General features: G+C 39.4%; 1 protein-coding gene across 1 annotated transcript in view; it reads left to right on the plus strand.

The window, feature by feature from the left end:
* LOC137294229 (neuroglobin-like) overlaps positions 1-22,225 on the plus strand; it is a 77,724-nt gene extending 55,499 nt beyond the window's left edge. Inside the window, exons 2-3 of the mRNA XM_067825225.1 lie at positions 2,507-2,744; positions 19,246-22,225. Coding sequence (XP_067681326.1) covers positions 2,507-2,744; positions 19,246-19,413 — 406 coding nt within the window. The 3' untranslated portion in view covers positions 19,414-22,225. The remainder of the gene's footprint in view (positions 1-2,506; positions 2,745-19,245) is intronic.
* Positions 22,226-22,895: the final 670 nt, after the last annotated feature.

Raw genomic sequence — 22,895 nt, forward strand, 5'->3', positions numbered from 1 at the left:
CATTATACATACATACATACATACGTACGTACGTACGTAGGTACGTACGTACGTACGTACGTACGTGTGTGTGTGTGTGTGTGTGTGTGTGTGTGTAAACTGTCTTCATATACGTTCTGTTGAGGTTGTTTATCTGTCCAGTTCATGGAACAGTGTTGGCAATGATGGCACTGTATATTTTGGACTGAAACTTTGGGTAATAATTTTCAGTTGTGTAACGCCTCTGGCGTTCAACATTGATAGCTGCGTAGTTAATCGCAAAAAATCGTATTTCATTTTGGCTAAAACCGGATACCGTAGTTTCCGGCCTGGAATTGTGTCTCCATTAAGCTTGTTGAGATTGCCATTGGCTACAGATGCAGCTGCCGACGAACACACGTGACTACTGACAGTTATTTTCGTAAACATAATACGATTAATATCTTTTACAACAAAATGCATACACGGAAAAATCCTCTGTTCAAACTACCAAATAACAAACTATATTTCTCTCACTTCAGTTCTTTAATTTGTTACTTAACTATTAAGATGTGTGTAATCCACGCTTTATTGTCCACGAGGACAATATTTTAACAGTTCTTTAGGAAGCTGTATGAAGTATTAGCAGGAAGGGAGGATAACAATGTATGGATGAACAACTTTCTGCTGTCAGAGTGACGTTTCTCTGCAGGATTCTAACACCGTTATCATGCAAGCGATGAGACTGCTAAATCTCCGTGAAGACGATTGATAACTTCTTTGAAAGGAATTAGGAATTTGAGCAGTGGACATTTTTTTGTGCTGAAGAACAAGTCAATGGTACTTCAACAGTACTTAAAGCGTCAAGTAAGCAATACATGGTCGTTTGATGGCGATAGTCAAGGGAGTGATTTTCTTTGCGCACGCTACTTTGAAAAGAAAACGATCATTGGTACTTCGATGCAAGAAATGTTAACTAAAGATGTCAGTACAGTAAGATACTCCTGTTGACTGATGTCTCGAATTCAGCTTTAACTAAACGTGATGTTAAACTCGGGGGAGGTGGGGGGTGGGGGATAGGTGGTTTTTGATGGTTGGGATTCCCACGTGTGCAGTTTCTCAGATGGATTAACTTGAAAGGGGACAAAGTGTACCCTTGATAGAAATCGAGGCAAATCGAGAAATCGTCGTGTAATGAGCTAACATTCTACTGTCCCATAGCAGGCCACAGGGAATTATGAGGGTTATAATATCAGTCAGTTGCATAGGTTTAACCAAAATAAACGTTCACATAAAATAACGCAATGATAATATCATGAAGATTCTTCGCAATAAAAAAAGATTATAGTAAAAAAACGTACCATCACCAATTTTAGTCAAGTTAGACGGTTCTAGAGTCCGAAGTAATGGCAGGAAAAAGAGATTATTAATGAAATGATATTTATGCTCCTTAGAAATACTACAAATAACAAAGTCCAAATTGTAGCCCACAGGAAAAAAAGTTCGATTTGTGCATCACTACACGTCTCAGAGGGAAATCGTGTTATTCAGCTGATTTAAACTATCTTCAGGATACTTCAAGACGATTTTCATTTGACAGCCCGGATACTCCTTCCAGAAAAGGAGGACTTGGTGATTGAAGCAGCGGCTTACTTGCTAATTTCCTGAGTTTGAGAAAGATTTCATGCTGTCGCCGTTCCTCGGTGACAGAAGCGTGGTGTCATCCATATACACGACAGAACATCTCTCGAGGGTACAGCCGTGATTAGAGAAGACAAGCCGACTTGTTGTATCTCTGATTAGCGTACTATAACGGATGATTCGTGCTTTCCATCCTGTTGTGACGGATCAACTGAAAGTGTGTTACTGTCTAATTGCAGTAGCATATACATCATATTTCCAGTCGACATACATTCGGAAACACATAATTAAGTGACATTATTCTGAGATGTTTCGCATGTTATTGATGACCCTCTGTCAAATTTCTGTCATGAGAAATAGGCAGTTACAGAGAACTGGTAACTGTCGTTACTCTTTACAATTACCATTTTCACTACCATATTTGATGTCATGGTACATTTGTTCATTCAAAAGTTCCTGAATTGTCCTCAATCCCAAACAGGTTCAACTAAAATGCAGTCACTGTGTAATTTGACGTAAAATGATATTTCAGTAAATGTGTCTTTATATTATATTTGGCACACTGGTATTAAAACATATCTATTGCTAACTACCTTCAGTCGGAGTCTAAGGGACAACGAATGGTGCACAGCTCCCCAAAAGACCGTTTCAATATTTCAGTGCCGTTCTTGTTTCATTTTGTTTGAACTGTTTTGTCAGATACAATCGAAGTTTAAGCTTTGTCTCGATGTAATCTGACCTGATATATTTCTGATATATTTCGCTGCATGTAGCTGAAAGTTTCCAATATCAAATATCCGCACCTTGTTTCCTGTTCATTGCTCCTGAAGCCATGCTGAACCTCACACTATAAGTAAATCGATGGCACGGTCACTTTATTTTGATGTATGATCTTTTCATATTTCAGGTTCTTCGAGACCGAACCAGATATGAAATCGCTGTTCCCTAAAATCGTTCGAATGAATGAAGCGAACCAGCTGGAGTGGGACATGGACAGAGAAATGCTTCAGAAGCATGCAGTGACGGTCATGGAGGGGCTCGGTGCTGCAGTCGAGAGTCTGGAGGACTCGGACTTCCTCAACAGCGTCCTTATATCAATAGGGCAGACCCATGTCAAGAGGAGTGTCAAACCCCAGATGTTGAAGGTGAGTGAGTGATGAGTCAATCCAGTGATCAACAGCATGACCATCAATCAACCAAGTCTGACCACTCGAATCCGTTAGTCGCCTCATACGACAAGCAAAGGTTACTGAAGATCAGTTCTAACCCTAATCTTCATGGATGTGTTGTTGAGGTATTGGTATAACAATAATAACAAACGTATTAATAACAACATGGAGTTAGGCCCCTGAGTTGATGATGAGACTAACTAGTTTGACTATGTCAGGATCACTAGAACCCTCTTGGTTGCATCCATATACATTAATCGTTAAAACTACCTGTAGAAAAAATGGAGGCCAAATTTTTTCCTGACCGTGAAATTGATTTATTAAATGAAATAATGTCTTTGAAACCTTTTGCAGACTGCTCACTACCTAAAGGTAACTGCAGAATCGTGGAGGAGCTTCACACAGTTTCCGAATGAAGTAAAAAGTCTATTGATGAGAAATAAAACCAAAAACAAAAACCGCGAAAGAAATATTGGTTTCAAGCAAACGTGAAACACGAAACCGCGTTTCTTGAATTGAACTGTGTCTTTAATTAAGATCACCAGGGAATCCAATCCCATATTTCTCTTAACTGTTGATGTTCTTCAGGCAAACTCAAAGGTTTTATTCAGAATGAAAGAGAAGAAGGAGAAAATGAATTTGTCAAACAACGCCAAACTTTTAAAAAATAATGGAAAGTAATTCTACAGGCAACTCAAGTCAGTTGGTGATGGTGATGGTGAGTATGATAAATGATCTCACGCGGATTCCAAGTTTCGGAAGCAGTTGTCGTCTGCATCGGGAGACTCAAGGTTACATGGATCCGTGGCTACACTCATGCAAAACATGAGAAAATATCTGCGTGCTTTATGTTCTACCACACTGTATTGCCTACAATTTATTATAAAAAAATTCAAAATCTAATACTGCACTAGAGTCTGGTGGCATACAAAACCAATACTGAAAGCTGTTTCCTAGCATTCAGCTACACCTCTTAACAAATTTTAGCATCCGTTGGCACTTTGTTGGAGACTTACCACCATGGTCCTACAGACATTGCGCAAAACCCCTTCCCGAGAAAATGAGAGATCAATCTTAAAAACCTCAGCCCTATGACATGTTTGAATTGCCAATAAAAGACGTTCACAGGATGCACAAGCATACCCCGTTGTCTCTCATATGAATATTATCATCGTATTGACCTGCAAGAGCAGGTAGTCTTCAGTGAGTTACTGGTGGACTGACCTTGAGGTCTTGACATGCAGGTGCGCACGCCAGAGTAAATTCCTATCAGAGGTGCAAACTTTCAAGGGGGTTCTTTTCGTCCTTGTTTTGCTTCAAACCCTTTGACGTTTTTGCTCAAAAGAACGACGGGTTACCATTCCATATCTCCACAACACAGATTACGCATCCTCTCTGGATAATGCCCAACCCCTTGCGCCAAAGGAGACGTCAATTTGACACATCATTTTCCCCTTACCAATTCCTCTTCCAAAGATACAGGTATGGGATTTGAATCTGACAAACAATGTTCGCAATGTTCTTCTTTCGAATTATACAAGTAAAGCGTTATTGACCATCGGCCGTAACATCAGACATACAAATTCAAGAATGCGCAAGACAAATTCCGAGTATATATTTCGCTTTAGGAAAATGTGTAAATGCTACATAAACACTCAGTTCCGCAGGTATGGGTAATTTTGGTCCTCGTGGTAGAATGTAATTGTGTACCTTTGCGTACATGTATATATGTTTTCCGATGATAATCTTGTGAGCTCTATAGCCAGTTTATGCAGGCTAAGAATGTTGAAGGGAATATCAACAATTAAAGTAGCTTTCGATGATGATCATGTTGATGTTAAGATAAAAACAGGTGAAGCTTTGCTGCAAACCGCTGTTTTTATGCAGCATATGGAACAGAATAGATATCCTTTGCTGGATAAAGGCGGGTGGTCTTTAAAGTGAAATCTGGGCGTTAACATGAAATATAGTGTAATGAATTATCTGAGAATGTTCAACACTTGGCCAGTCCTTTCTTGACGCAAACAGTAGATGTTAAACTACAGAATGGCATATCTCGTCGTTTCTATTAACCTCGTCGCCATACCTGTGGCTTTCATTTCGAGGTCCACCCAAGGTACGACCTAGAACATGCCCAGGGCGTCATGGAAAATGATGCTTTCAAACCTCGTTGGCTTAGGAGCATGCTCAGGCTATAACGAATTCCTGCCAACACAGCTGATCTTGTCCTTTTGTATAAAGACATTGACTTTTTGTGATATGGAAATTTCTATTCCTTATGACAGTGATTGGCAAGGTTCAGGAAAAGCCCTTGGTTTGGTACCTCCTGATCTCTCGACGCCGATCAGGAGTGTGTCCAGGTTATCCGTATTTTGTAAGACGCTTTTCTGGAGAAGCTTTGGGGAGAAAGGGGGATTGTGCGGGGTGTTTTGATGACCATGTTGATGTTAAGATAAAAACAGGTTTCTGGAGTTCTCCATATTTTGGAAGGCGCTTTTCTGGAGAAGCTTTTGGGAGAAAAGGTGGATTGTGCTGGGTGTTCTGAATTAAATGTAGGTTGTAAAAAGAAGAAGTTTGCGGCGAGCGTCGTTGCACTGATAGGCAGCTGTTTAGGACAAAAAAAATGTTTGTGGTAGATTTCCCGGTGAGAACTGATCTCAGCTTGTCTTCTGGCGACAGCAGGTGGCCTGTGGCTGACAGCGTGTTATTTCTCTCAATCACTGGTAATTGCTCCTATGGGCATTGAGATTAGGTTGTATGAAGAAAATGCCCCGAAATCATAACAACATCATTCTTAAAATTCATATCCCAAGAATCATGTACGATTATGATTTTTCCTAGAATATCAGAATTCGTTAGCCTGCAGAATAATTGCGTAACAGAAATAATAAGGATGCAAACATGTCAGTGAAGATCCGAGTACGAATTTGTCTCGTAGGAGTCGACTAGCGGGATCGGGTGGTCAGGCTTGCTGATTTAAATGATGCATATTATTTTCTCCCAATCGCGTAGATCGATGTTCATGGTGTCAGTCATATGGCTGTCTGTCAAGACTCGATTGTTTACAGATCACCGTCATATAGCTTGAATACTGTTGTATGCAATAAACAACACACAAAATATTAAGACGCAAACAACATCTGGTTCTGATGCAGCATTACATTTATGACTTGAGGAGGCAGTATCAAATATGACGTGCCCCATGCAACATCCAAATTCGACACGTACTTTATGTTTCTATGTTCCCTTAGATGAACAAATGATTCGCCTTTGGGAATATTTTGTCGTTATATGTAGCTGTTTCACGTACCGCATGGAAACATAATGGCTTTTGTCTCCAGTTGTGAAATGCAATCGCATGCTACAGATATACGTGTGGTGCAACCTCGTAGCTTAGTGTCGTTTTTTATCTTTCACTCAATACATATATAGTATTCTGAAATATGAAACAGAAGCATTGATTCTAGAATCATTAATCTAGAACCAATTACTACCAGTTTCTTCAATTCATTTTTACGATTAGATGCAGTTCTTGGAATAATTTGTTCCAGTACGTCCTAGTAATTCATTCTGGGGAAAGTATGCCACTATACATGCTTGGATTAGATGTGAATATGAACCGAGGATAAGATGGGATGGTAGTGAATACCGAACAAGCAATCTTACTACTTTGTGATTACGCAAGTCAGTCAAGTATCGGTGTCCTCATATTACCGGTGCCTTACTCAGAAACACTCAGACTGATTTCTTTAAAGTGATGAAATATTTGAAATTACAGGACGATCTACACTAAAGAGTTTGAGACTGAATAATCCATTTTAGACTTGATCAAAGCAAAACCTATCTGCTACGAAATGTAACCTGTGTAATGAAAGTGTTCCCCTTTCACTAAGGAGAGCAAATCAGCGCCTGTTTGAAGGTTCACGTTCTCAACCAGTCGTTCAGCCTTTTTGATTCATAATCATGCGTAAACTCAGGAAATAGTAGTCGGGCAGACACCATTATTTACAGAGTCCGTTCTATAAAGGTTTCAGTTATAATACTCCAGACATAAAAGTGTTACAGTAAGATCAAAACATCCTGTTACACTGATTTTATTCGAAAACAATTCCCTTGATAAAATCTGCGTAATCTGTATAATCCTTCACAAAGGCACGCAGAGTACAAAGAAAATCGTATTCAGCTGTTTAGCATACAAAGGGATTAACATTTGTAACATGACATTAAATAATACCAGGAGACAGTGCATATGTCATCTGCATGACGTTGAACAGTCAATGGCAGTCCCTTGATACCGCCATTTAGGATTCTTTCTTTTGTTTACAATTTAATCCTTGGCAGACTGTTGAAGGAAACATGGAGTTTGATCTACAAGGTTATGTCTCATTAACATGTACTGTTTGCTGAAGACTGGAACTGAGAATGCTGGAAATGTTTCCTGTGTGTTCGCATTGTATACTCTATACCAAGTGACCATGTCATTCTAGCAGAGAGGTGTACTTGTCATTGTTAGTGTCAACGTAGTGGGCTGTCACTATCGTAAACAAAATATCAAAAGAAACAAAGGCGTCGATGTTGTGATATACAGACTCTGTTTTTTCACAGGTACGATCGTTCATATTCTACCCGTTAAAAGTTTAGATTCACTAGTGTTTGAAGTAGCCACGTACTTCAGTCAACTGCTCTTAACTAAATTTCGCAAAATATTTCATTTTGTTTAACGGTACTCTTAGCACATGAACTGATGTATTGTGAAAACAGTTTGTAACGTTGAAATGATTATTGTCATGAGTTCATTGAATGATGAAAATCAGTGAAAATTGGCAAATTCCAAACAAATATTTACACCAAAACGCAAAACGATCTTTGCACATGCTTTCCAGTAATTTTATGCCTGATCCTTCAATTCTTCTGCACACACATCTCTATCTATCTATCTATCTACCTATCTACCTACCGTTCTATCCACACACATTATTAAATAAATTAAATGTGGCTAAACTGTTGATGGGTAGTATGTGTCATGTTCGCATCTCACATGAACAGTTCTCATGAGATTGAGTGAGTGAACTGGCTATAGTATCACTATTCAGATAACATCATATCACGGCGGGGGACACAAGAAGTGGGCTTCACGCAATGTACCCATGTGGGAATCGTGACGGTGGGGCGAGGGAGCACTTTAACCACTGGGTTTTACATCTGCCCCACAACATAACGTCTTTGGAAGGGTGAGAGTTGCTGTACATGTGTGTCAAAGATACCAGCCCTCCTATAGAAATACGCCTTTTAACCTGAGATGCCGCCCAGTTTTTTGTAAGTGTTGCCATATATTCTAATCATGCCATTCTTAAGAAGTATTAAAAACTTTTGGGTATCTGCTGGGCCGGACTCCACAGGTAGTAAAAAGGAATATAAGGATATAACAAGTTGGAGAAAATAGTAATGATACGGGTTCAACGGGTGGCTTAGGAACTTACGAGTTAAATTAAAATAGAAAATTTGAGTGAGTGTGTTTAGGTTTATGGGATAGCACAGTGCATCCCGTTGACAACCCATGTGTCATATTTGCTATATTTGTCATGGGTTCCCATGAATAGTCCCCATTACTTTACTGTGATAACCTTATTTTAGACTGAGTGAGTGAGTGAATTAGGATTTAACGTCACACTGGCAATATTTCAGCCATATCGTCAAGAGAACGTATGTGGCATGTGTGTAATATATAAACCTGATTGCAAAAGGCAGCGAAAGAACTAGAATATCACAGTTAGACTAAACAAAGGTGTAAAGTTAACACTACAGCTCAACTTGGGCAATACAATATAAAAACAGGCTCACAAACAACAGAAGGTAGATCACCACGCAAGGGACCATGACCTTAGATTGAAAATGTTAACAAAATATATCATCCGGGTGAAAAAAGAATAAAATGTAGATGCTGTGGGAAATAATGGATCGGCATAGCTCATGATCATATATTCTATCATGAATCAAGGAAATACAAACTTCTGACTCCCTGTTTAGAAAAATCAGACGGTATCAATTCTGGATTGACGCTCAGCTGATTTTAAGGCCGCTTCACCGCGCACCACCAAATCTTATGGTGAGAACTAGTTCCAACTGACCTCAATGATGGCGGATCATGACAACTCCATGAATTCGACGAGTACTTTGGAATTTTCCACTAGTCAATTGGAAATGTTTGTACTGAAAATGCGTCTAATTTCACGGCGCTTCATTGTGCACCTCTATACAGCACTGACGCACTGCTTCAGCTTGACCACCGACATGACTAATATCAACATAACAAACGTGATGCAAATGCTGTTAAAACATTGATAAAAACTCCAAAAGTTCAGTTTTATTAGTTTTCCACTACAATTATCTGGGAACATCGCTATCATATTACCTTCTATTGTGGAAATGATCAAACTTAATCACAATACACAGCCCAAAACATAAACAAACATTATCTGAACATAAATAAGAAATCCTTTGAAAAATACATCCCTATCTATACAAAATGTGTAGCAAAATGTTTGGAAACATTTACCTCTATGGGCCTAGATTTTCGAAACTCTCTTAGCGCTAAGATAGCCGTAAATGCTATATATTAACATGAACTTACGACTATCTTAGCGCTAAGACAGCTTCGAAAATCTAGGCCCTGGTAAATGGTATACTAGTATCTGTTTCCGTTTAGAATGGAAAAAAGAACGATGCCCCAAATGCCTGACATACAAACAAGTTCGTTATTACACACACAAACTGACTCGCTTACATTATGTACCCTCCACAATCTTAGACATATGTGCTCTCGATCCAATCTTATGATGGCGCCCTTGGGAGATACTCTGATTTGAGTGTGACCTTCAAGTCGGTTATTAAGACGTGTGTGGACGTCAATGTCCGATTGGGATATGCTGACTGTCCAGTCCCGTCCGTGTCCCACTACAGCTTGGGGCTTTAATTGTATCACATTGCTTCTGTAATTAAGTAGCTTGAGGCAGGCACAAAAGGAAGCTTGTAGTGATCTCAAGCGGATGTCCCCTCACGCATTGTCTGCAGAATGAAATACTGTACGAATCTTAATTATGCATGTCCCAGTGATGTGTTTCTCACTTCAGACTCTACAGTCGAACAGTATCTGTCATGCCTTCTCGTGAATTGCATTCACCAGTAATAAGGTATGCTCCGGGGGGCATATTATGTTCTATATTGTGAACAAGACATTCGTGCCTTGTTTGAGTGGCATTTTAGAAGTTGAGGTGTACAAATAGGACAAATTGTTATGGATAACAATTTCTTTATTGCGTGATTGCGACGTTGAGATACAGATTCTTGTGTCGTTGTCAAGCAGGAATGATGCATGAAATCATCATTTCATGCATCATTCCTGCTTGACAACGTTAAAAGAATCTGTATCATTCCTGCTTGACAACGTTAAAAGAATCTGTATCATTCCTGCTTGACAACGTTAAAAGAATCCGTATCATTCCTGCTTGACAACGTTAAAGGAATCCGTATCATTCCTGCTTGACAACGTTAAAAGAATCTGTATCGAAACGTCGCAATCACGGGTCCCGGTATTCACGTTTGATATCATTACGCGCATACGTCTTTGTAGGGAAGACACACAGTTCCTGGCTTAAAGGAAAATACGAATGTTATTGATACTGACACCAATAAAAAATAAAGGGTGACTGCGGGAGTTCAGATGTACGCTGAACGCACGCTTTAACCACCAGGTTATCATCAAACCGCTCCCCCTCCCCCATAATAATCTAAAGAAAAGGTCAGTTATGTTCTATGAAAGTCAGGGTGTTCTTGTATAGTTTGGCGTTATTGAGATATACTAACAAAGCGTAGAACCACAAGAGGGAATATCTGTTCATTACATCAATCAAGTCAGCGACTAAATCCAAATACAGAACAAAATACTGTTTCATAATTAGATGTGTCTATTGTTAAATAAACTCGTTTAAGAAGCAATGATTTCAACAGAAACCTCACTGACAAAAGCCGTGTAACAGAGTTTAATGTGCAATTTGAGAATATCAAGAGAATGTTTTTGTACATCAGTATTACATAATGGTGCAACCATGGCCAGGTGGAATACAAGATGAAAAGTATGGTATAAAAATCAGACAATTGTGGTTACTGTTGCGGCAAAGTTTGAAACGTCCTTGTACTGTCCACCATCTTGTCACCACCATCTACGACGTTTTGACCAAAGTTTGGGCTTTATGGTATAGTTATAGTTTATAGTTATGTTGTTTACATTTAGCAAGGAAAGAGAATCCAACACCGAAAATGTAACATAAGGACATTTTAGTAATATTAATGTGCTCGTCACGACCCGTGTGACGATCGAACCCTATAATCCCCTCCGCTCCCCGTACATACTAATATATATTCGAATAATGATTTACATGTATATATTTGATGTTTTCCATATTGCAGATAAAGGATTGCTAACGAACAGTAGAAACCACCTGTCAATGTATCTATGAAGCTGTATCTTCAATGATGATCAATGTAGCAGAAAATCATTTTATCAAAACATATATCTTAATTATTTTCGCGTCTTCACAAATTATAAGACATAATTCTGACTTGTTCTTATAAATAAATGGGTTATCTTTTAATGTGCAAACAAACAAATGGCACCAATTGTCATATCACCTTTTCGCTAAAATAATGCTGTGCTTCCGCGACAGTTTTTCGCGGAATGATAATAGCTAGTCATCGATCTTCTGACGGTCATATCCGATAATTACCACAATTTGGCACCTGATTAATGACACTTATTTCCCCAATCCGTGAAAATGACGACATCATTAGAAATCAAGCCTGAAGTGTTTTCTTTCTACATTGTATTATCAGAAAAAAACAATAAGGTTGCTCTAATTTACCTTTGTTTACGTTCTCGAATCATTTCAATTAGAATCTAAACTAGGCGTTGATAGATTTACATTGTTATTAACGAGATTGCTGGACTGAAATCTCCATGCCCCAACTTATAATTTACCTCCGATTGCATGTCTAATTTTATTCAATCTAACCCCCGTAGCGATATCAGGATGGCATAGATGCCCAGTATCCTACGTGTTCCAGAACGGTTATGTGAACCATAAGAACGTTTATCGGTGCAGATGTATTCACCGTCCTTTTGTTTCTAAAATTGCCGACTGGAGCTTTACACGATGTGCATTAACTCAACATCTAATAATCGCAATTCATTACAAAGAGAGGAAAGACCAACGTTTAGGGAAATGAAACATGTTCTGCAATCAAACATGTTATGAAAGCTGACGTGGAATTGTTCTTCTCAAGCGAACATTTTTTAAAGAAAAGAAACGTAGAAGAACTTACACACGCACGCACATACGCATAAATTGCAGAAAGACAGATACCAATGTAATTGCAGGTGGTACTCAGTGCTGGCTCACTTGCAATGTACTTATAAAAAAGGGACTGAGGCTGTTCTGATTTCTTTAAGGGGATCAAGAACAAACACTCTTGACATCATTACCGCACTGTGCATGGCACGCTGTTGCCTTAGGCATTGGTCCTACTCCAGGTTGAAGGAAACCGATGTCCCCGTCACTCGCCTTAAATTATTTGATATTTCATTAGAAGCCTAACGATAGAAAATCAATTTCAAATTGACATGTATGTCACAACAAGCGCAATATTTGACAGTGTCCTTACAAACTGCAGATCCACAAGTATTCAGTGTTCAATACCAGATATTCCTTTTAACGTAATCGTCTACATTAAGTTTGAAGACGTGTCGACATGAGATATCGCACACAACGCGCCTTCTCTTCTGAAGTACCAACCGTTTCCCCAAGGATGTTCACTCCAGAAGCTCCATAATACAGCACTTCACCACGAAGGCGAGCAAAGCGTTTATGCTGAAACTAATCAACGATAGAAATGCCCTCCCGGGAAAATTAGTTGTTCCTCTAACTTCATCTCACTTTAAATTAGCCGTCATCCACGCTTCGAGGATACGTTCAGATTGCGGCAAAATTATGCAGTAATAACAGGGCCGGCAGAGAATGTGGTCAGCACGGGTCATTTGGAGATATATTAGATTGCTATCAATTTGCTCTTTGCTTAGTCTTCTGCAAAATCGATAATATACAGTCATCACTGTTGAACACCAATGATCGTGACTTTTAGTTCCAGGGATTTGTTAGTGAATGTCATGTTTGAATTCTTCGTTCAAGCATTTCTTATAACCAATATAGCGTGCAGATGTTGGATAATGGAACACGAGTTGGCAACTGTCAAGTAAATTGTACACATTTACAGATGATGTATGAATGGAAAAAGGTCGTATTGAAAGCCATTTCCAACTGGAAGATATAGTCCGCTCAAGTAAATATGCTGAACCCAAAAACTTCACGCTTTGGGAAATGAATTATATTGAAAATGTGTAGTACTAGGTAGTTGATATGGGTTAATTCCTTGACGGACAGGCCTTACCTGACGCATCTGCCCATTGTAACCGTCGCAAACTAGGCGGGGTGGATGCAGCACGCTATTTCGTGAAAACACAACCCTGAGCGTGTGCGTCAATTGGACACAATCTCATGTGCCTAACCACCAACACCTGTTCAGAATGTGCTGGTTATTAGAAAGTATCCCGTGTTAACAATCTTTAACAGATCCACAGTTTCTATGCCCCGGCTTACAAATGTTGAACGCGAACATCTGGCCCGTCTGGCCAGTCTGCTGTGACTGCTTACCCTGAGATGCAGTAGACAGACAAAATCACAAACTACGGACACGTGCATCAAACAGTACGACATCTGATCATCCCAGGTCTGGACGGCCATGTGTGACGTCATTTGGAGAAGACAATTAAATTGGGCTACGTCATTCGCGTAGTCGTCTTACAACCGCAAAGTCAAACAGTATCGCGCTGTGTTGGGGGTGAAGTAACTTGTCAAACCCTACGATACCGCATGCTCGCTGTCCATCTTCATGCCCGAAGATCTTATGATATGGCTAATTCTGACGTACGTAAACCGTAATGGACGTCTACGCTGGTAACAAGTACACCCGCAGAAGTTTCCTGCAAAATGCGACCATCGAGATCACCTGACCTCAGTCCCACTGAACAGGTACAGAATGATCTTGAACCCCCAGTGAGTGAGGGGTGGTGGTACCAGCACCAATACAGGTTTTTAATCCCCGTGAAATACGAAACGACTCGAGCTACTGTTGACTGTGGAGTGTGCAGCAAGGACATCTCAGTGCCTCACCCGGTCAGTTTACGGTCATTAAACAACAACAAAAAGATTTATCCACAAGCATCCCACACACATGAAGCTTCTTTTTTTGTGTTGAGTGTATGTATTTCTCAGTTTGTGTAAAGTCATTTTGAAAATGAACGGAATTTGTAACACGTATATACGACTCAGTTGACGCATTGATTTGTTGAAATTTGTCATAATCATTAACAAGAATGACGTCTGATATGACCTGCATTGAAATACATACACTTAAAAGCTTATTAATATGAAATGTGCTTGCTGCGATCCAATAAATATTTCAATATATGTTAAACCGAATGCTCTTTACTACTTTCACTCCGTGCACGTAGGTCCTTGTAGTCTTGTTCACAGAGCACAATTAGAGGACGATGGGGGTAGCTTAGCTATTAAAGCGGTCGCTCGTCACGCCGAAGGCCCGGCTTCGATTCCCTGTATGGTTACAATGTGTGAAGCTCATTTCTGGTGCCTCCGTCGTGAGGCTTGAATATTGCTGAAATATTGCCGAGTGCATTCACTCACTCGCGCATCCACTCACAGACAAGGGTTAGTGTAATTACAAATCGAAGAATTTGGGCAAGATTCCCGTTGGAAGAAAACGTTATGTCCTTCAACTAGTGAACCACCTGTCTTTGAACTTAATCAGATCCTGTCCTGTGTCTTAATGCGTTTATCCAAAGGCGCTGTTCCTAATTCTGGAAACAGACGCCTTTTGACCAAATATGTTAACTACTAAATGTGTTAACTTCAGCGAAAAAATATTCGGTCGAACCAAACAAGATCCTCCCAGGAAAAGTCTCTCATTGATTTCAAGTCCCCAGCCTATTTTGTACCCATCCCTCTGCCAGAAGCGCAGTCTAACAAGGGTATTTATATCCATTCTAGTCAGTCTAGGGGATAATATTATCTCTATTCCGAGTTTTGGTAAGTGTCTCTGGCGGCTGTTGCTGGAGGAGTTGATGCTGAAACACCAAAGGACGTGTGGGGACATGACGTTGGAAATAAAAACATCCCCTATTCTTTCAAGATGTAAATAACCTCTGTAGTGTCCAAATTACCCTCTCTATCTCAGTTCTGTCGCTAGGGGCGCTGTGTATTAGAAAAGAAGGTGGTATGACGCTGATGATATTAAAGATTGAACAATAATATTTACCAGACAGGGTATGCTCCACACAAGACTAGAATAATCGAGCCTAATACCGTTTTCTTATATATATCACTCTGTTTTTCTCCATCCCAATCGTATGAGTTTCAACCATTAGAACGGTGTGAAGAAACTAATATTCTTCTGTAATTGCGCTTTTTGACGTTGATTTAGGCAGTGTCGGGAATACGACATCCTGAGAAAACATAATGTGTTAAACGAAAGCCACGCAACAGAAAATAGACCGCTGTTGAAGAAAAATATTTCTTTTGATGTAACTGAATATGCTGATGGAGAAGATTCGAGACAAGAAGCAATCTTTTTAAACAAGAAAGATTGAGTATTGCTTCACACCGCTTTTTTTATTGCAATGTTTATTTTTTGCAATATCGCGGTGGCGTACATCAGACATGGGCTTCACATACTGTACCCATTTTAGGAATCGAACCCGGATCCTCGGCGTGACGAACGAACGCCTTTAGCTGCTATGTTAATGCACCATCCTACAAAATGTCGAATGTTCATACTAATATACTACTAATCAAAAGTTTAGCCTCACGAAGTGTTTAGTATGCATGTATGGGCACATAGAAAATGAATTTCTCCACTAACTTGTGGGAACCAACTGCACCTTTATGCACAAGAATTGAAGGAGGATCATGCATTAAACTGCTAAATTGCATGTGCGGATACCGTGCATGTGAACAGCAGCATTTTGGCGTAAAGGTGTGTTAAAATTGCCAATTTTCACTTATTTTAATCATTTACGAACTTACCTTTTTCAGCGTTATAACTTTGTTTTACAATACATCAGTTCATGTTAAACAGAATGGAATGTTTTGGAAAATCTAGTTTAGAACAGTTGACTGTAGTAAGTGGCTACACTTGAGTGCTTTAACGTTATAAACGTTGAGGGCGAAAGTGTGCTTTATTACACTATACATGGTGGTAGAACGAACTGTATTTCTTTTATAAGATGCCATGTTTAATACTTACCGACGATCAATGTCAGTCACACACACACACACACACACACACACACACACACACACACACACACACACACACACACACACACACACTAAATAAAAAAAATATAAAAGAACGATGTTGTGGAAGACATAAATGTACCATCCATGTTCCGGCGTAACTGACAGGCTTTTCTCCTGATGTGTCAGACCCCCTATGTTAAGGCACACTCTTCCGATGAAACGAACGAGAACACGTTTCAGTATTGTTTACATTCAAATCAGACATATTTAATGTTTCAAATACGTTTGTGATTTTCGTAAACCCAACGGGGTAACATTATGGTTGCCATTGTAGTTCTAACATACTTTTAATCAGTACATCTGGGTCAAGATGACATACCACGAATGTTGACACGGGACTGTGTCGAGTCAAGTACAGGTAAACTGTAGCGCAAATGGGTGGCGCAGCATAGAGAAAATGAGCAGTCTTCTTACGGGCGCGCGATGCGAGCAAAGGTTGGCCTCGCTTCGGTTCGAAAAATATCTTTCATGTCAAATAAAATCTCGCCACCATCAGAGGTATACACCCATTACTTCACTGGGTACTTCACAGCTCGCATGGAAGAAGACTTGTCATATTCTCTATGCTGCGCAACGCCATTTGCGCTACAGTTTGCCTGTGAGTCAAGTTAAGGCGTGCTTTCCGTCGAAAAAGTTGATGGTAATATGTCCACCAGATATATTTGCTGACTGGAGCAACTGCACACCATGAAATGAAGTGCACTGTATGCAGTTTGCAGTGACAACTGACTCGAATCGATCTGGGGCGAGGTAACCTGACGTGAAGCGACCTGATCGTACGAAGAAGATGGCGGAGGCAGTGCATTAGCAGGCGTGTTGTTGGACTGGAGTATATTACTGAAAGCCCTTCGCTGTGCAACTGAGGGTGTTGATATGTAACTTTTTAATGGCTGTTCGTTTATGTGACCAGTAACTGGCATAATTCCCAGCGCACCAACACCGGCCTCGGACAACGTTTTAGCTGCTGTAGCGCGGACACAGTGGTTTGTGTACGTTTGTGATAAACACGCTGCTTTGGAGATTGTTGACATCATTGTTTTAAGAGTACTGTCTCCCATGGATTGCTGGGAATACCAACGATCACGGGTAGGCTTTGATAAAGGACGCTGAAAGAAAGAAATATTTGATGGATTTCTTTTTTGGCCGTGCAGACAGAGGCTTTGTACGGGGCAGTTCGTATCCTTGTCTCATACATCCTTGGTTGTTTAGTCTTTTCGCGACTGTCTATGCCATGATGAGTTTTATGCCTCATTGTATACCATATGGAAATATGTACCCCCAGCATCATCTGTAAACCCAAAAGAATCGTGGCGCAGATCTCGAAGATCTTCAACTCCACGACTGCAAAATGAAGGGTTACTTCAAACCAGACTTTTCTGACCAGACTAACGGGGGATTGATTTGATAGTGTGGCACTTGAATACAGTTTGTCTAAATCTCCATGTGAAATGGCCTCGTGGTTGCGGGTTACATCCTTGCCGGCTCGCTTCATCTCTTTGGCAACTCCTTTGAAAACATGGTTTGATGTCATAAATTCTTTGTCATGCATAATGTTTATTTGACGCTCGAATGGAGGGGATGTGATGTGCCTATTTACAGAAGCACGGATGGAAGTCATAGCAGAGTATGAATACTCTTTTCCAGCTTAAGTCCGGACTTCAGCTTAAATTCCTCGGAAAATGGAGTTAGGTTCTTGAACCGAGCGCATCTCAGAATCAACGGGCCAGGGGAGGTTGTTTTATAGGAGCCAATCTGAAATAGTACGTGTGTTTTGTTAGATTCTAGTCTATGTGATACGAATTACTGAGGAAAAAGACATGAGACTCGAAACATGTCAGGTAGGTAGTACTGACAAGTGCCAACAGTGTTTGATTGAAGATAGATTTATATTATTATGATTTTTTTACGGAAATAAATAACATATATACAGTCGATGTTCGTTGGCACTTGCGAAGCGACCATTGCCAATGCCAGTAATCATACTCTCAGATCTACGTGTCAGTTCAGTCTCCGGAACGCTGAGTAGCATTTCATCATCGCTATCATCAAAGTCTATGTCGTGTTTTCGATAACAAATTTTTCTACCCATATTTCTGTTGAGAAAATAGAATTCCACCATCCATTCAGAGACACAACTTTTCTCCGATTGACAGTCGAAGCGGAAACGCCATCTTTATTTTGTGTAAGGCTAGCGTCCGGTTACTAAGGTTACGTTCGAGTACGAGGGGGCAGGCTGGAATGGCGCAGTGACGCTAACTCATTGTAACGTAATGCAAAAAAGTGCACATTATCGTCTGATAAAGTATTGTCGACGCCTTTGATCTTTCACAGAAGTATTTTAGAATTTGATATATGTCGGTAGTATATATGCTAGTAGATATCAGTTTACCTTCCGTGGTTACAGTGATATGTGTGCACAGGTGTACATGTGCGTGCAACTATTCCTACGGTCTAACATAACTAGTGAGTAACATGTAAGGGGTGTTACATATATATATATAATCATATATTTAATCAGGCCTAATGTCTATCACAGCAATACGACAAATCAGTGAAATGGAGTAAAATGGCCAAACTCATCGAATATTTTGAAAAATACTTGTAGATCTCATGACTTTACTTAGAAAGTATAACCCCAAGTTTATCATATGTTACAGTAATTTGGTAACTAGGAGGTTTAACAGAATGTGGAAAACGTGTTCTGTTCTATCATGACCACTGAGTATACATAGAATAATTTCCTCAAACATCTGAGGAGTGTTATCCTTTTTCACTTCCATCATCATATTACAAGCCTGATAAATGCAGAATCTATTGTACAGTTCCATCCATCACTATGGAATAGTGTTCACGAATAGGTTAGGGTGTCCTGAAGGAAGTCATATTGTCTCGTGCAGACTTTTGAAAGGCCTTCTTGTACAGATATGTTTTTGCATCACTCGGAATCGGTGTGTATCCATCTGAATCTAATATCAATGTTTGTGTTGCAGAGGCTTTGGCCTTCCCTCAACCATGGTCTAGGAGTGGTGCTAGCTGAAAAGTACACGAAAGAGGTATCGGAGGCGTGGAGAAAGGTGTACATCTACATCAGTGTCCAAATGAAGAGAGGCATGGAAAATCCGGACAGGGACTTCAATGAGGACATGTCAGTTTCATGACGCCTTGTTAGTCATGGTGTACATAGCAAAGATTGGTGGGAACCACCGAGAAGCACATCCTGTCACATACTGCACCTGTCAGTTGTTCATTTCATTTAAGGATTACAGCCATAATGTTATCCCTATGTCACACTGTGCCAAAATACATGAAGTTCACTCGTGACAGTTGTCCAGGTATGCCTGTTGACCATGTCTGCATATGACTGCATACAGTGTAAAGACTGCCCAATACTCGTGGCAAGGTGTGGTATTGTGTACCGATTATGGTGGCTCGTTATTTTAACAAGTAATTGTATATTGCATACAGTTCCCTAACTATGAATACACATTGCCTAGCTTTAGGTTGCAATACACGATTGTGTAAAACAAGGAACCTGCCGTCATTGATTAGACTTCGCCTAAATAGAAATGTTTTAAAAGGTTTCCTTTCGCAAAGGACCTGCCAAAACTCATGACAAAGCACATGTCAAGTGGCTTTGATTTGACAACATGGCAACAGTATTGATTCAACAGAACATGACGCACGCTCGTTGCTTGAGGCCTGTATACGTGTTTTATCTGGGATTTTAGACAGAGCAAACTCTAAATGGAGTGCAGGTTAACTGTATGACACGGAAGTTGCCATGGGTTTAGGAAGTAAGACATTTGGTCATTTCAATCGAAATGGTGGTTTAGGTCATATGGTTTACAGAATTGTAATTATACACATGTCAAGTTGCCTATATACGTTGTCCTTTTTGTATATATGCATTATATATTTGCGTTTTACACATGGGTTTTGATATGACAATTCAACTGCATAGGCAAATATATGCGCATGTGCTCTTGTTAAGCTATGTATATGATGCCAAATCACTGAATATGTTTGGGTTGGTTCTACAAAGCAAGGATTATTATTTCCTTATATTTCTCAAATACAAAAATACTTTAAGCCAGTATATTCTATTGAGCATTCTAAGGCACTGGGTACTTTACAGACGAGACATCCGTTAAAATTCTAACATTCAAAGTATTGGCGAAATTTCTAACATGTACCGAGAAGTTACATTATGGAGATCTGGTTATCGATGATGAAATCTAACTGAAGGAATACAAATCGATATTGATACGCACACCGTCCCATCAAATTCAGGTGAGAGTGCATAATATAATATGATTTACACGAATTAGTTCTTACTGTTTGTTTTGCTAATGTATTTGTTTTGTTGAGAAACATACAGTCTTGGAGTTATTTGAATCGTTATCTGTGTCGGTTTTTGTAATAGATATATTTAAATCAACACTTGAGCTTATGTCAATATAATCTCACACCTTTTTGCATTCTTTCACTCATTTATTAGTCATTGTTTATTGTTTGTTTGTCATTCAATATATCGAATTGCCCTATCATATTCGTATCTTGTCAATTGATTGTATCAAGCCCGAAACTTCACTGTTGTCATGATGTAGCCGTTTTGAAAATATTTCTTCCAGTTCCCTTCTTTTCTGTACCACTGACATCTTGGAACAGAACATATTATTTTCTTTCATTAGAAAAAAAATATCTTTTCATTTTTTCTTATCGACTGTTTGTTATGAATCATGCCATAATCAATATTCGTCACATTCCTTAGTATACGCACAAATAAAACACACATGCATTTCGGATGTGACTTCGTTCAAAAACGAACAAAATTATTAAAATTCTTTAACGTTTCTTTCATTATAGAATCTCTATACGGAAACAAGGACGTCCACGGAATCAAAAGTAACTCAAAATTAATGTAATGTTCCAGTGGATTGTGTGAACAAGAATAAATTGTTTTACAAGCCACTGTCGCCTTGCAGGAGTAATGCTGCGGAGACTTTGGCAGCAAACGTCTACATGGCAACTGTATGAGTGATAGATGCTGCCGCTAGAGCAGGATATATTCAAACGTAGTGCGAACATCTGGTGTTTTCACTCACTTCCAATGTTCCATGATGTGTCCCCTTATATTACCTCTTACGCCTAATATCACACATTTGGGACTGATTATTCTCTGGCGCCGACCTCCACACTATGGAAATGCGTACACACTATCTCTTTATTTGTGTACATGCACACGTATCGTCGATCTGACAGTAATAGGATATATATAACGTTTTTATTTCCACGTTTTGGTTACATTTCCATCCATTTTATAACAAGAATACACATATGTAGTATATGTGTAATTTTGATTGTGACAAATTAATCCAATTAGCTTGAAAAGAAGCTCCAGTGAGTTGGAATATACTGACTCAGGGGAAATCCGGATTTGCTTCATTAAGGCTTTAGCATTGCAGAGAGGGCTAGGCAGTAGAGACAAAATGCTGTTCAGGGACTGTGAGACACACTAATCGAATCCATGCGAAGCATTTAATAATTTCTCTGTATATGCCTCATTCGTTGTATGTGTTCATTTGTCCAAGTCCGTTACGTGTATTTGTTTGTACGCATATGTACCGTGCCCTCTGATCTTTGTACAATGCATCTACATTGTTATTTATAAACATGTATACATACTAATGTGTTACATATATATGTTGATGTACATCCATTCACGGTGCTTAGTTTTCACAAAGGATCCCAGTCTGCTTGGTGTAAATACATACTGATATATGACAATAGTAAATGTTAGAATGTCTCCTAAGTCCAGTCTAAAACACACATTGTACAGACATAGTTCACCTCATCACTAAAGTTACTATGTGTATATTTTGAAATATTGAATATGTTAGTTAATGTGCTGTGAAATCCGCACTGTTACTCACGGAATATTACATGTAGTCTGTTTGCTCTTATTATATTGTCAGAGATAAAAAAGAATGAACATAGCTAACTTTTGTTTTCTGTTCAACCGTGAAGAACCAAAGCTGAACTCAGTGTGTGAGTGAGTTGACATTAATCGTCACGTCAGCAATGTTGCTGCCATATCGAGACGATAACATGTAAATTAGAAAATAAAACCCTGTTGGCGAAGAACTGTAAAACCACTGGTTTATCACCGATATCTATTTAAGACTAGTAATTAAACCTGAAACATTTTAACTACAGGGAAAATATAAATGGGCTACAGACTGCCAACAACTGAAAGTAGATCACCATACTAGGGACCATGGAAACTTACATTACTTTTGCTACAAGCATGGACCCTAGTCGGATTTACACCATCCCCTCTGCTATTGGCTTTTATTCAGAGAATTAGCCATACTTTATAATAACAAAAATACTACGATTAAAAACCTGGAAAACTTAACTTTACACCGAATGGTTTCGGACTTACGCACGCTGTAAGGAGGACAATCTGAACTTCAGATCGAAATTGCTTCTGTAAAGTAAATGAGAAAGTGTTTCTGTCCTTTGCCGTCTTACACAGCCATATTCCAGCTCTGTGAATATTCACCGTCTGTTAAAATCGAGTTTCTACTAGACAATCCAGTGAGTGACATTATGAGCATTGATCTACACAAACGGGATA

Source organism: Haliotis asinina, chromosome 8 (assembly GCF_037392515.1).
Source record: "Haliotis asinina isolate JCU_RB_2024 chromosome 8, JCU_Hal_asi_v2, whole genome shotgun sequence".
Taxonomy (NCBI): Eukaryota; Metazoa; Mollusca; class Gastropoda; order Lepetellida; family Haliotidae; genus Haliotis; species Haliotis asinina.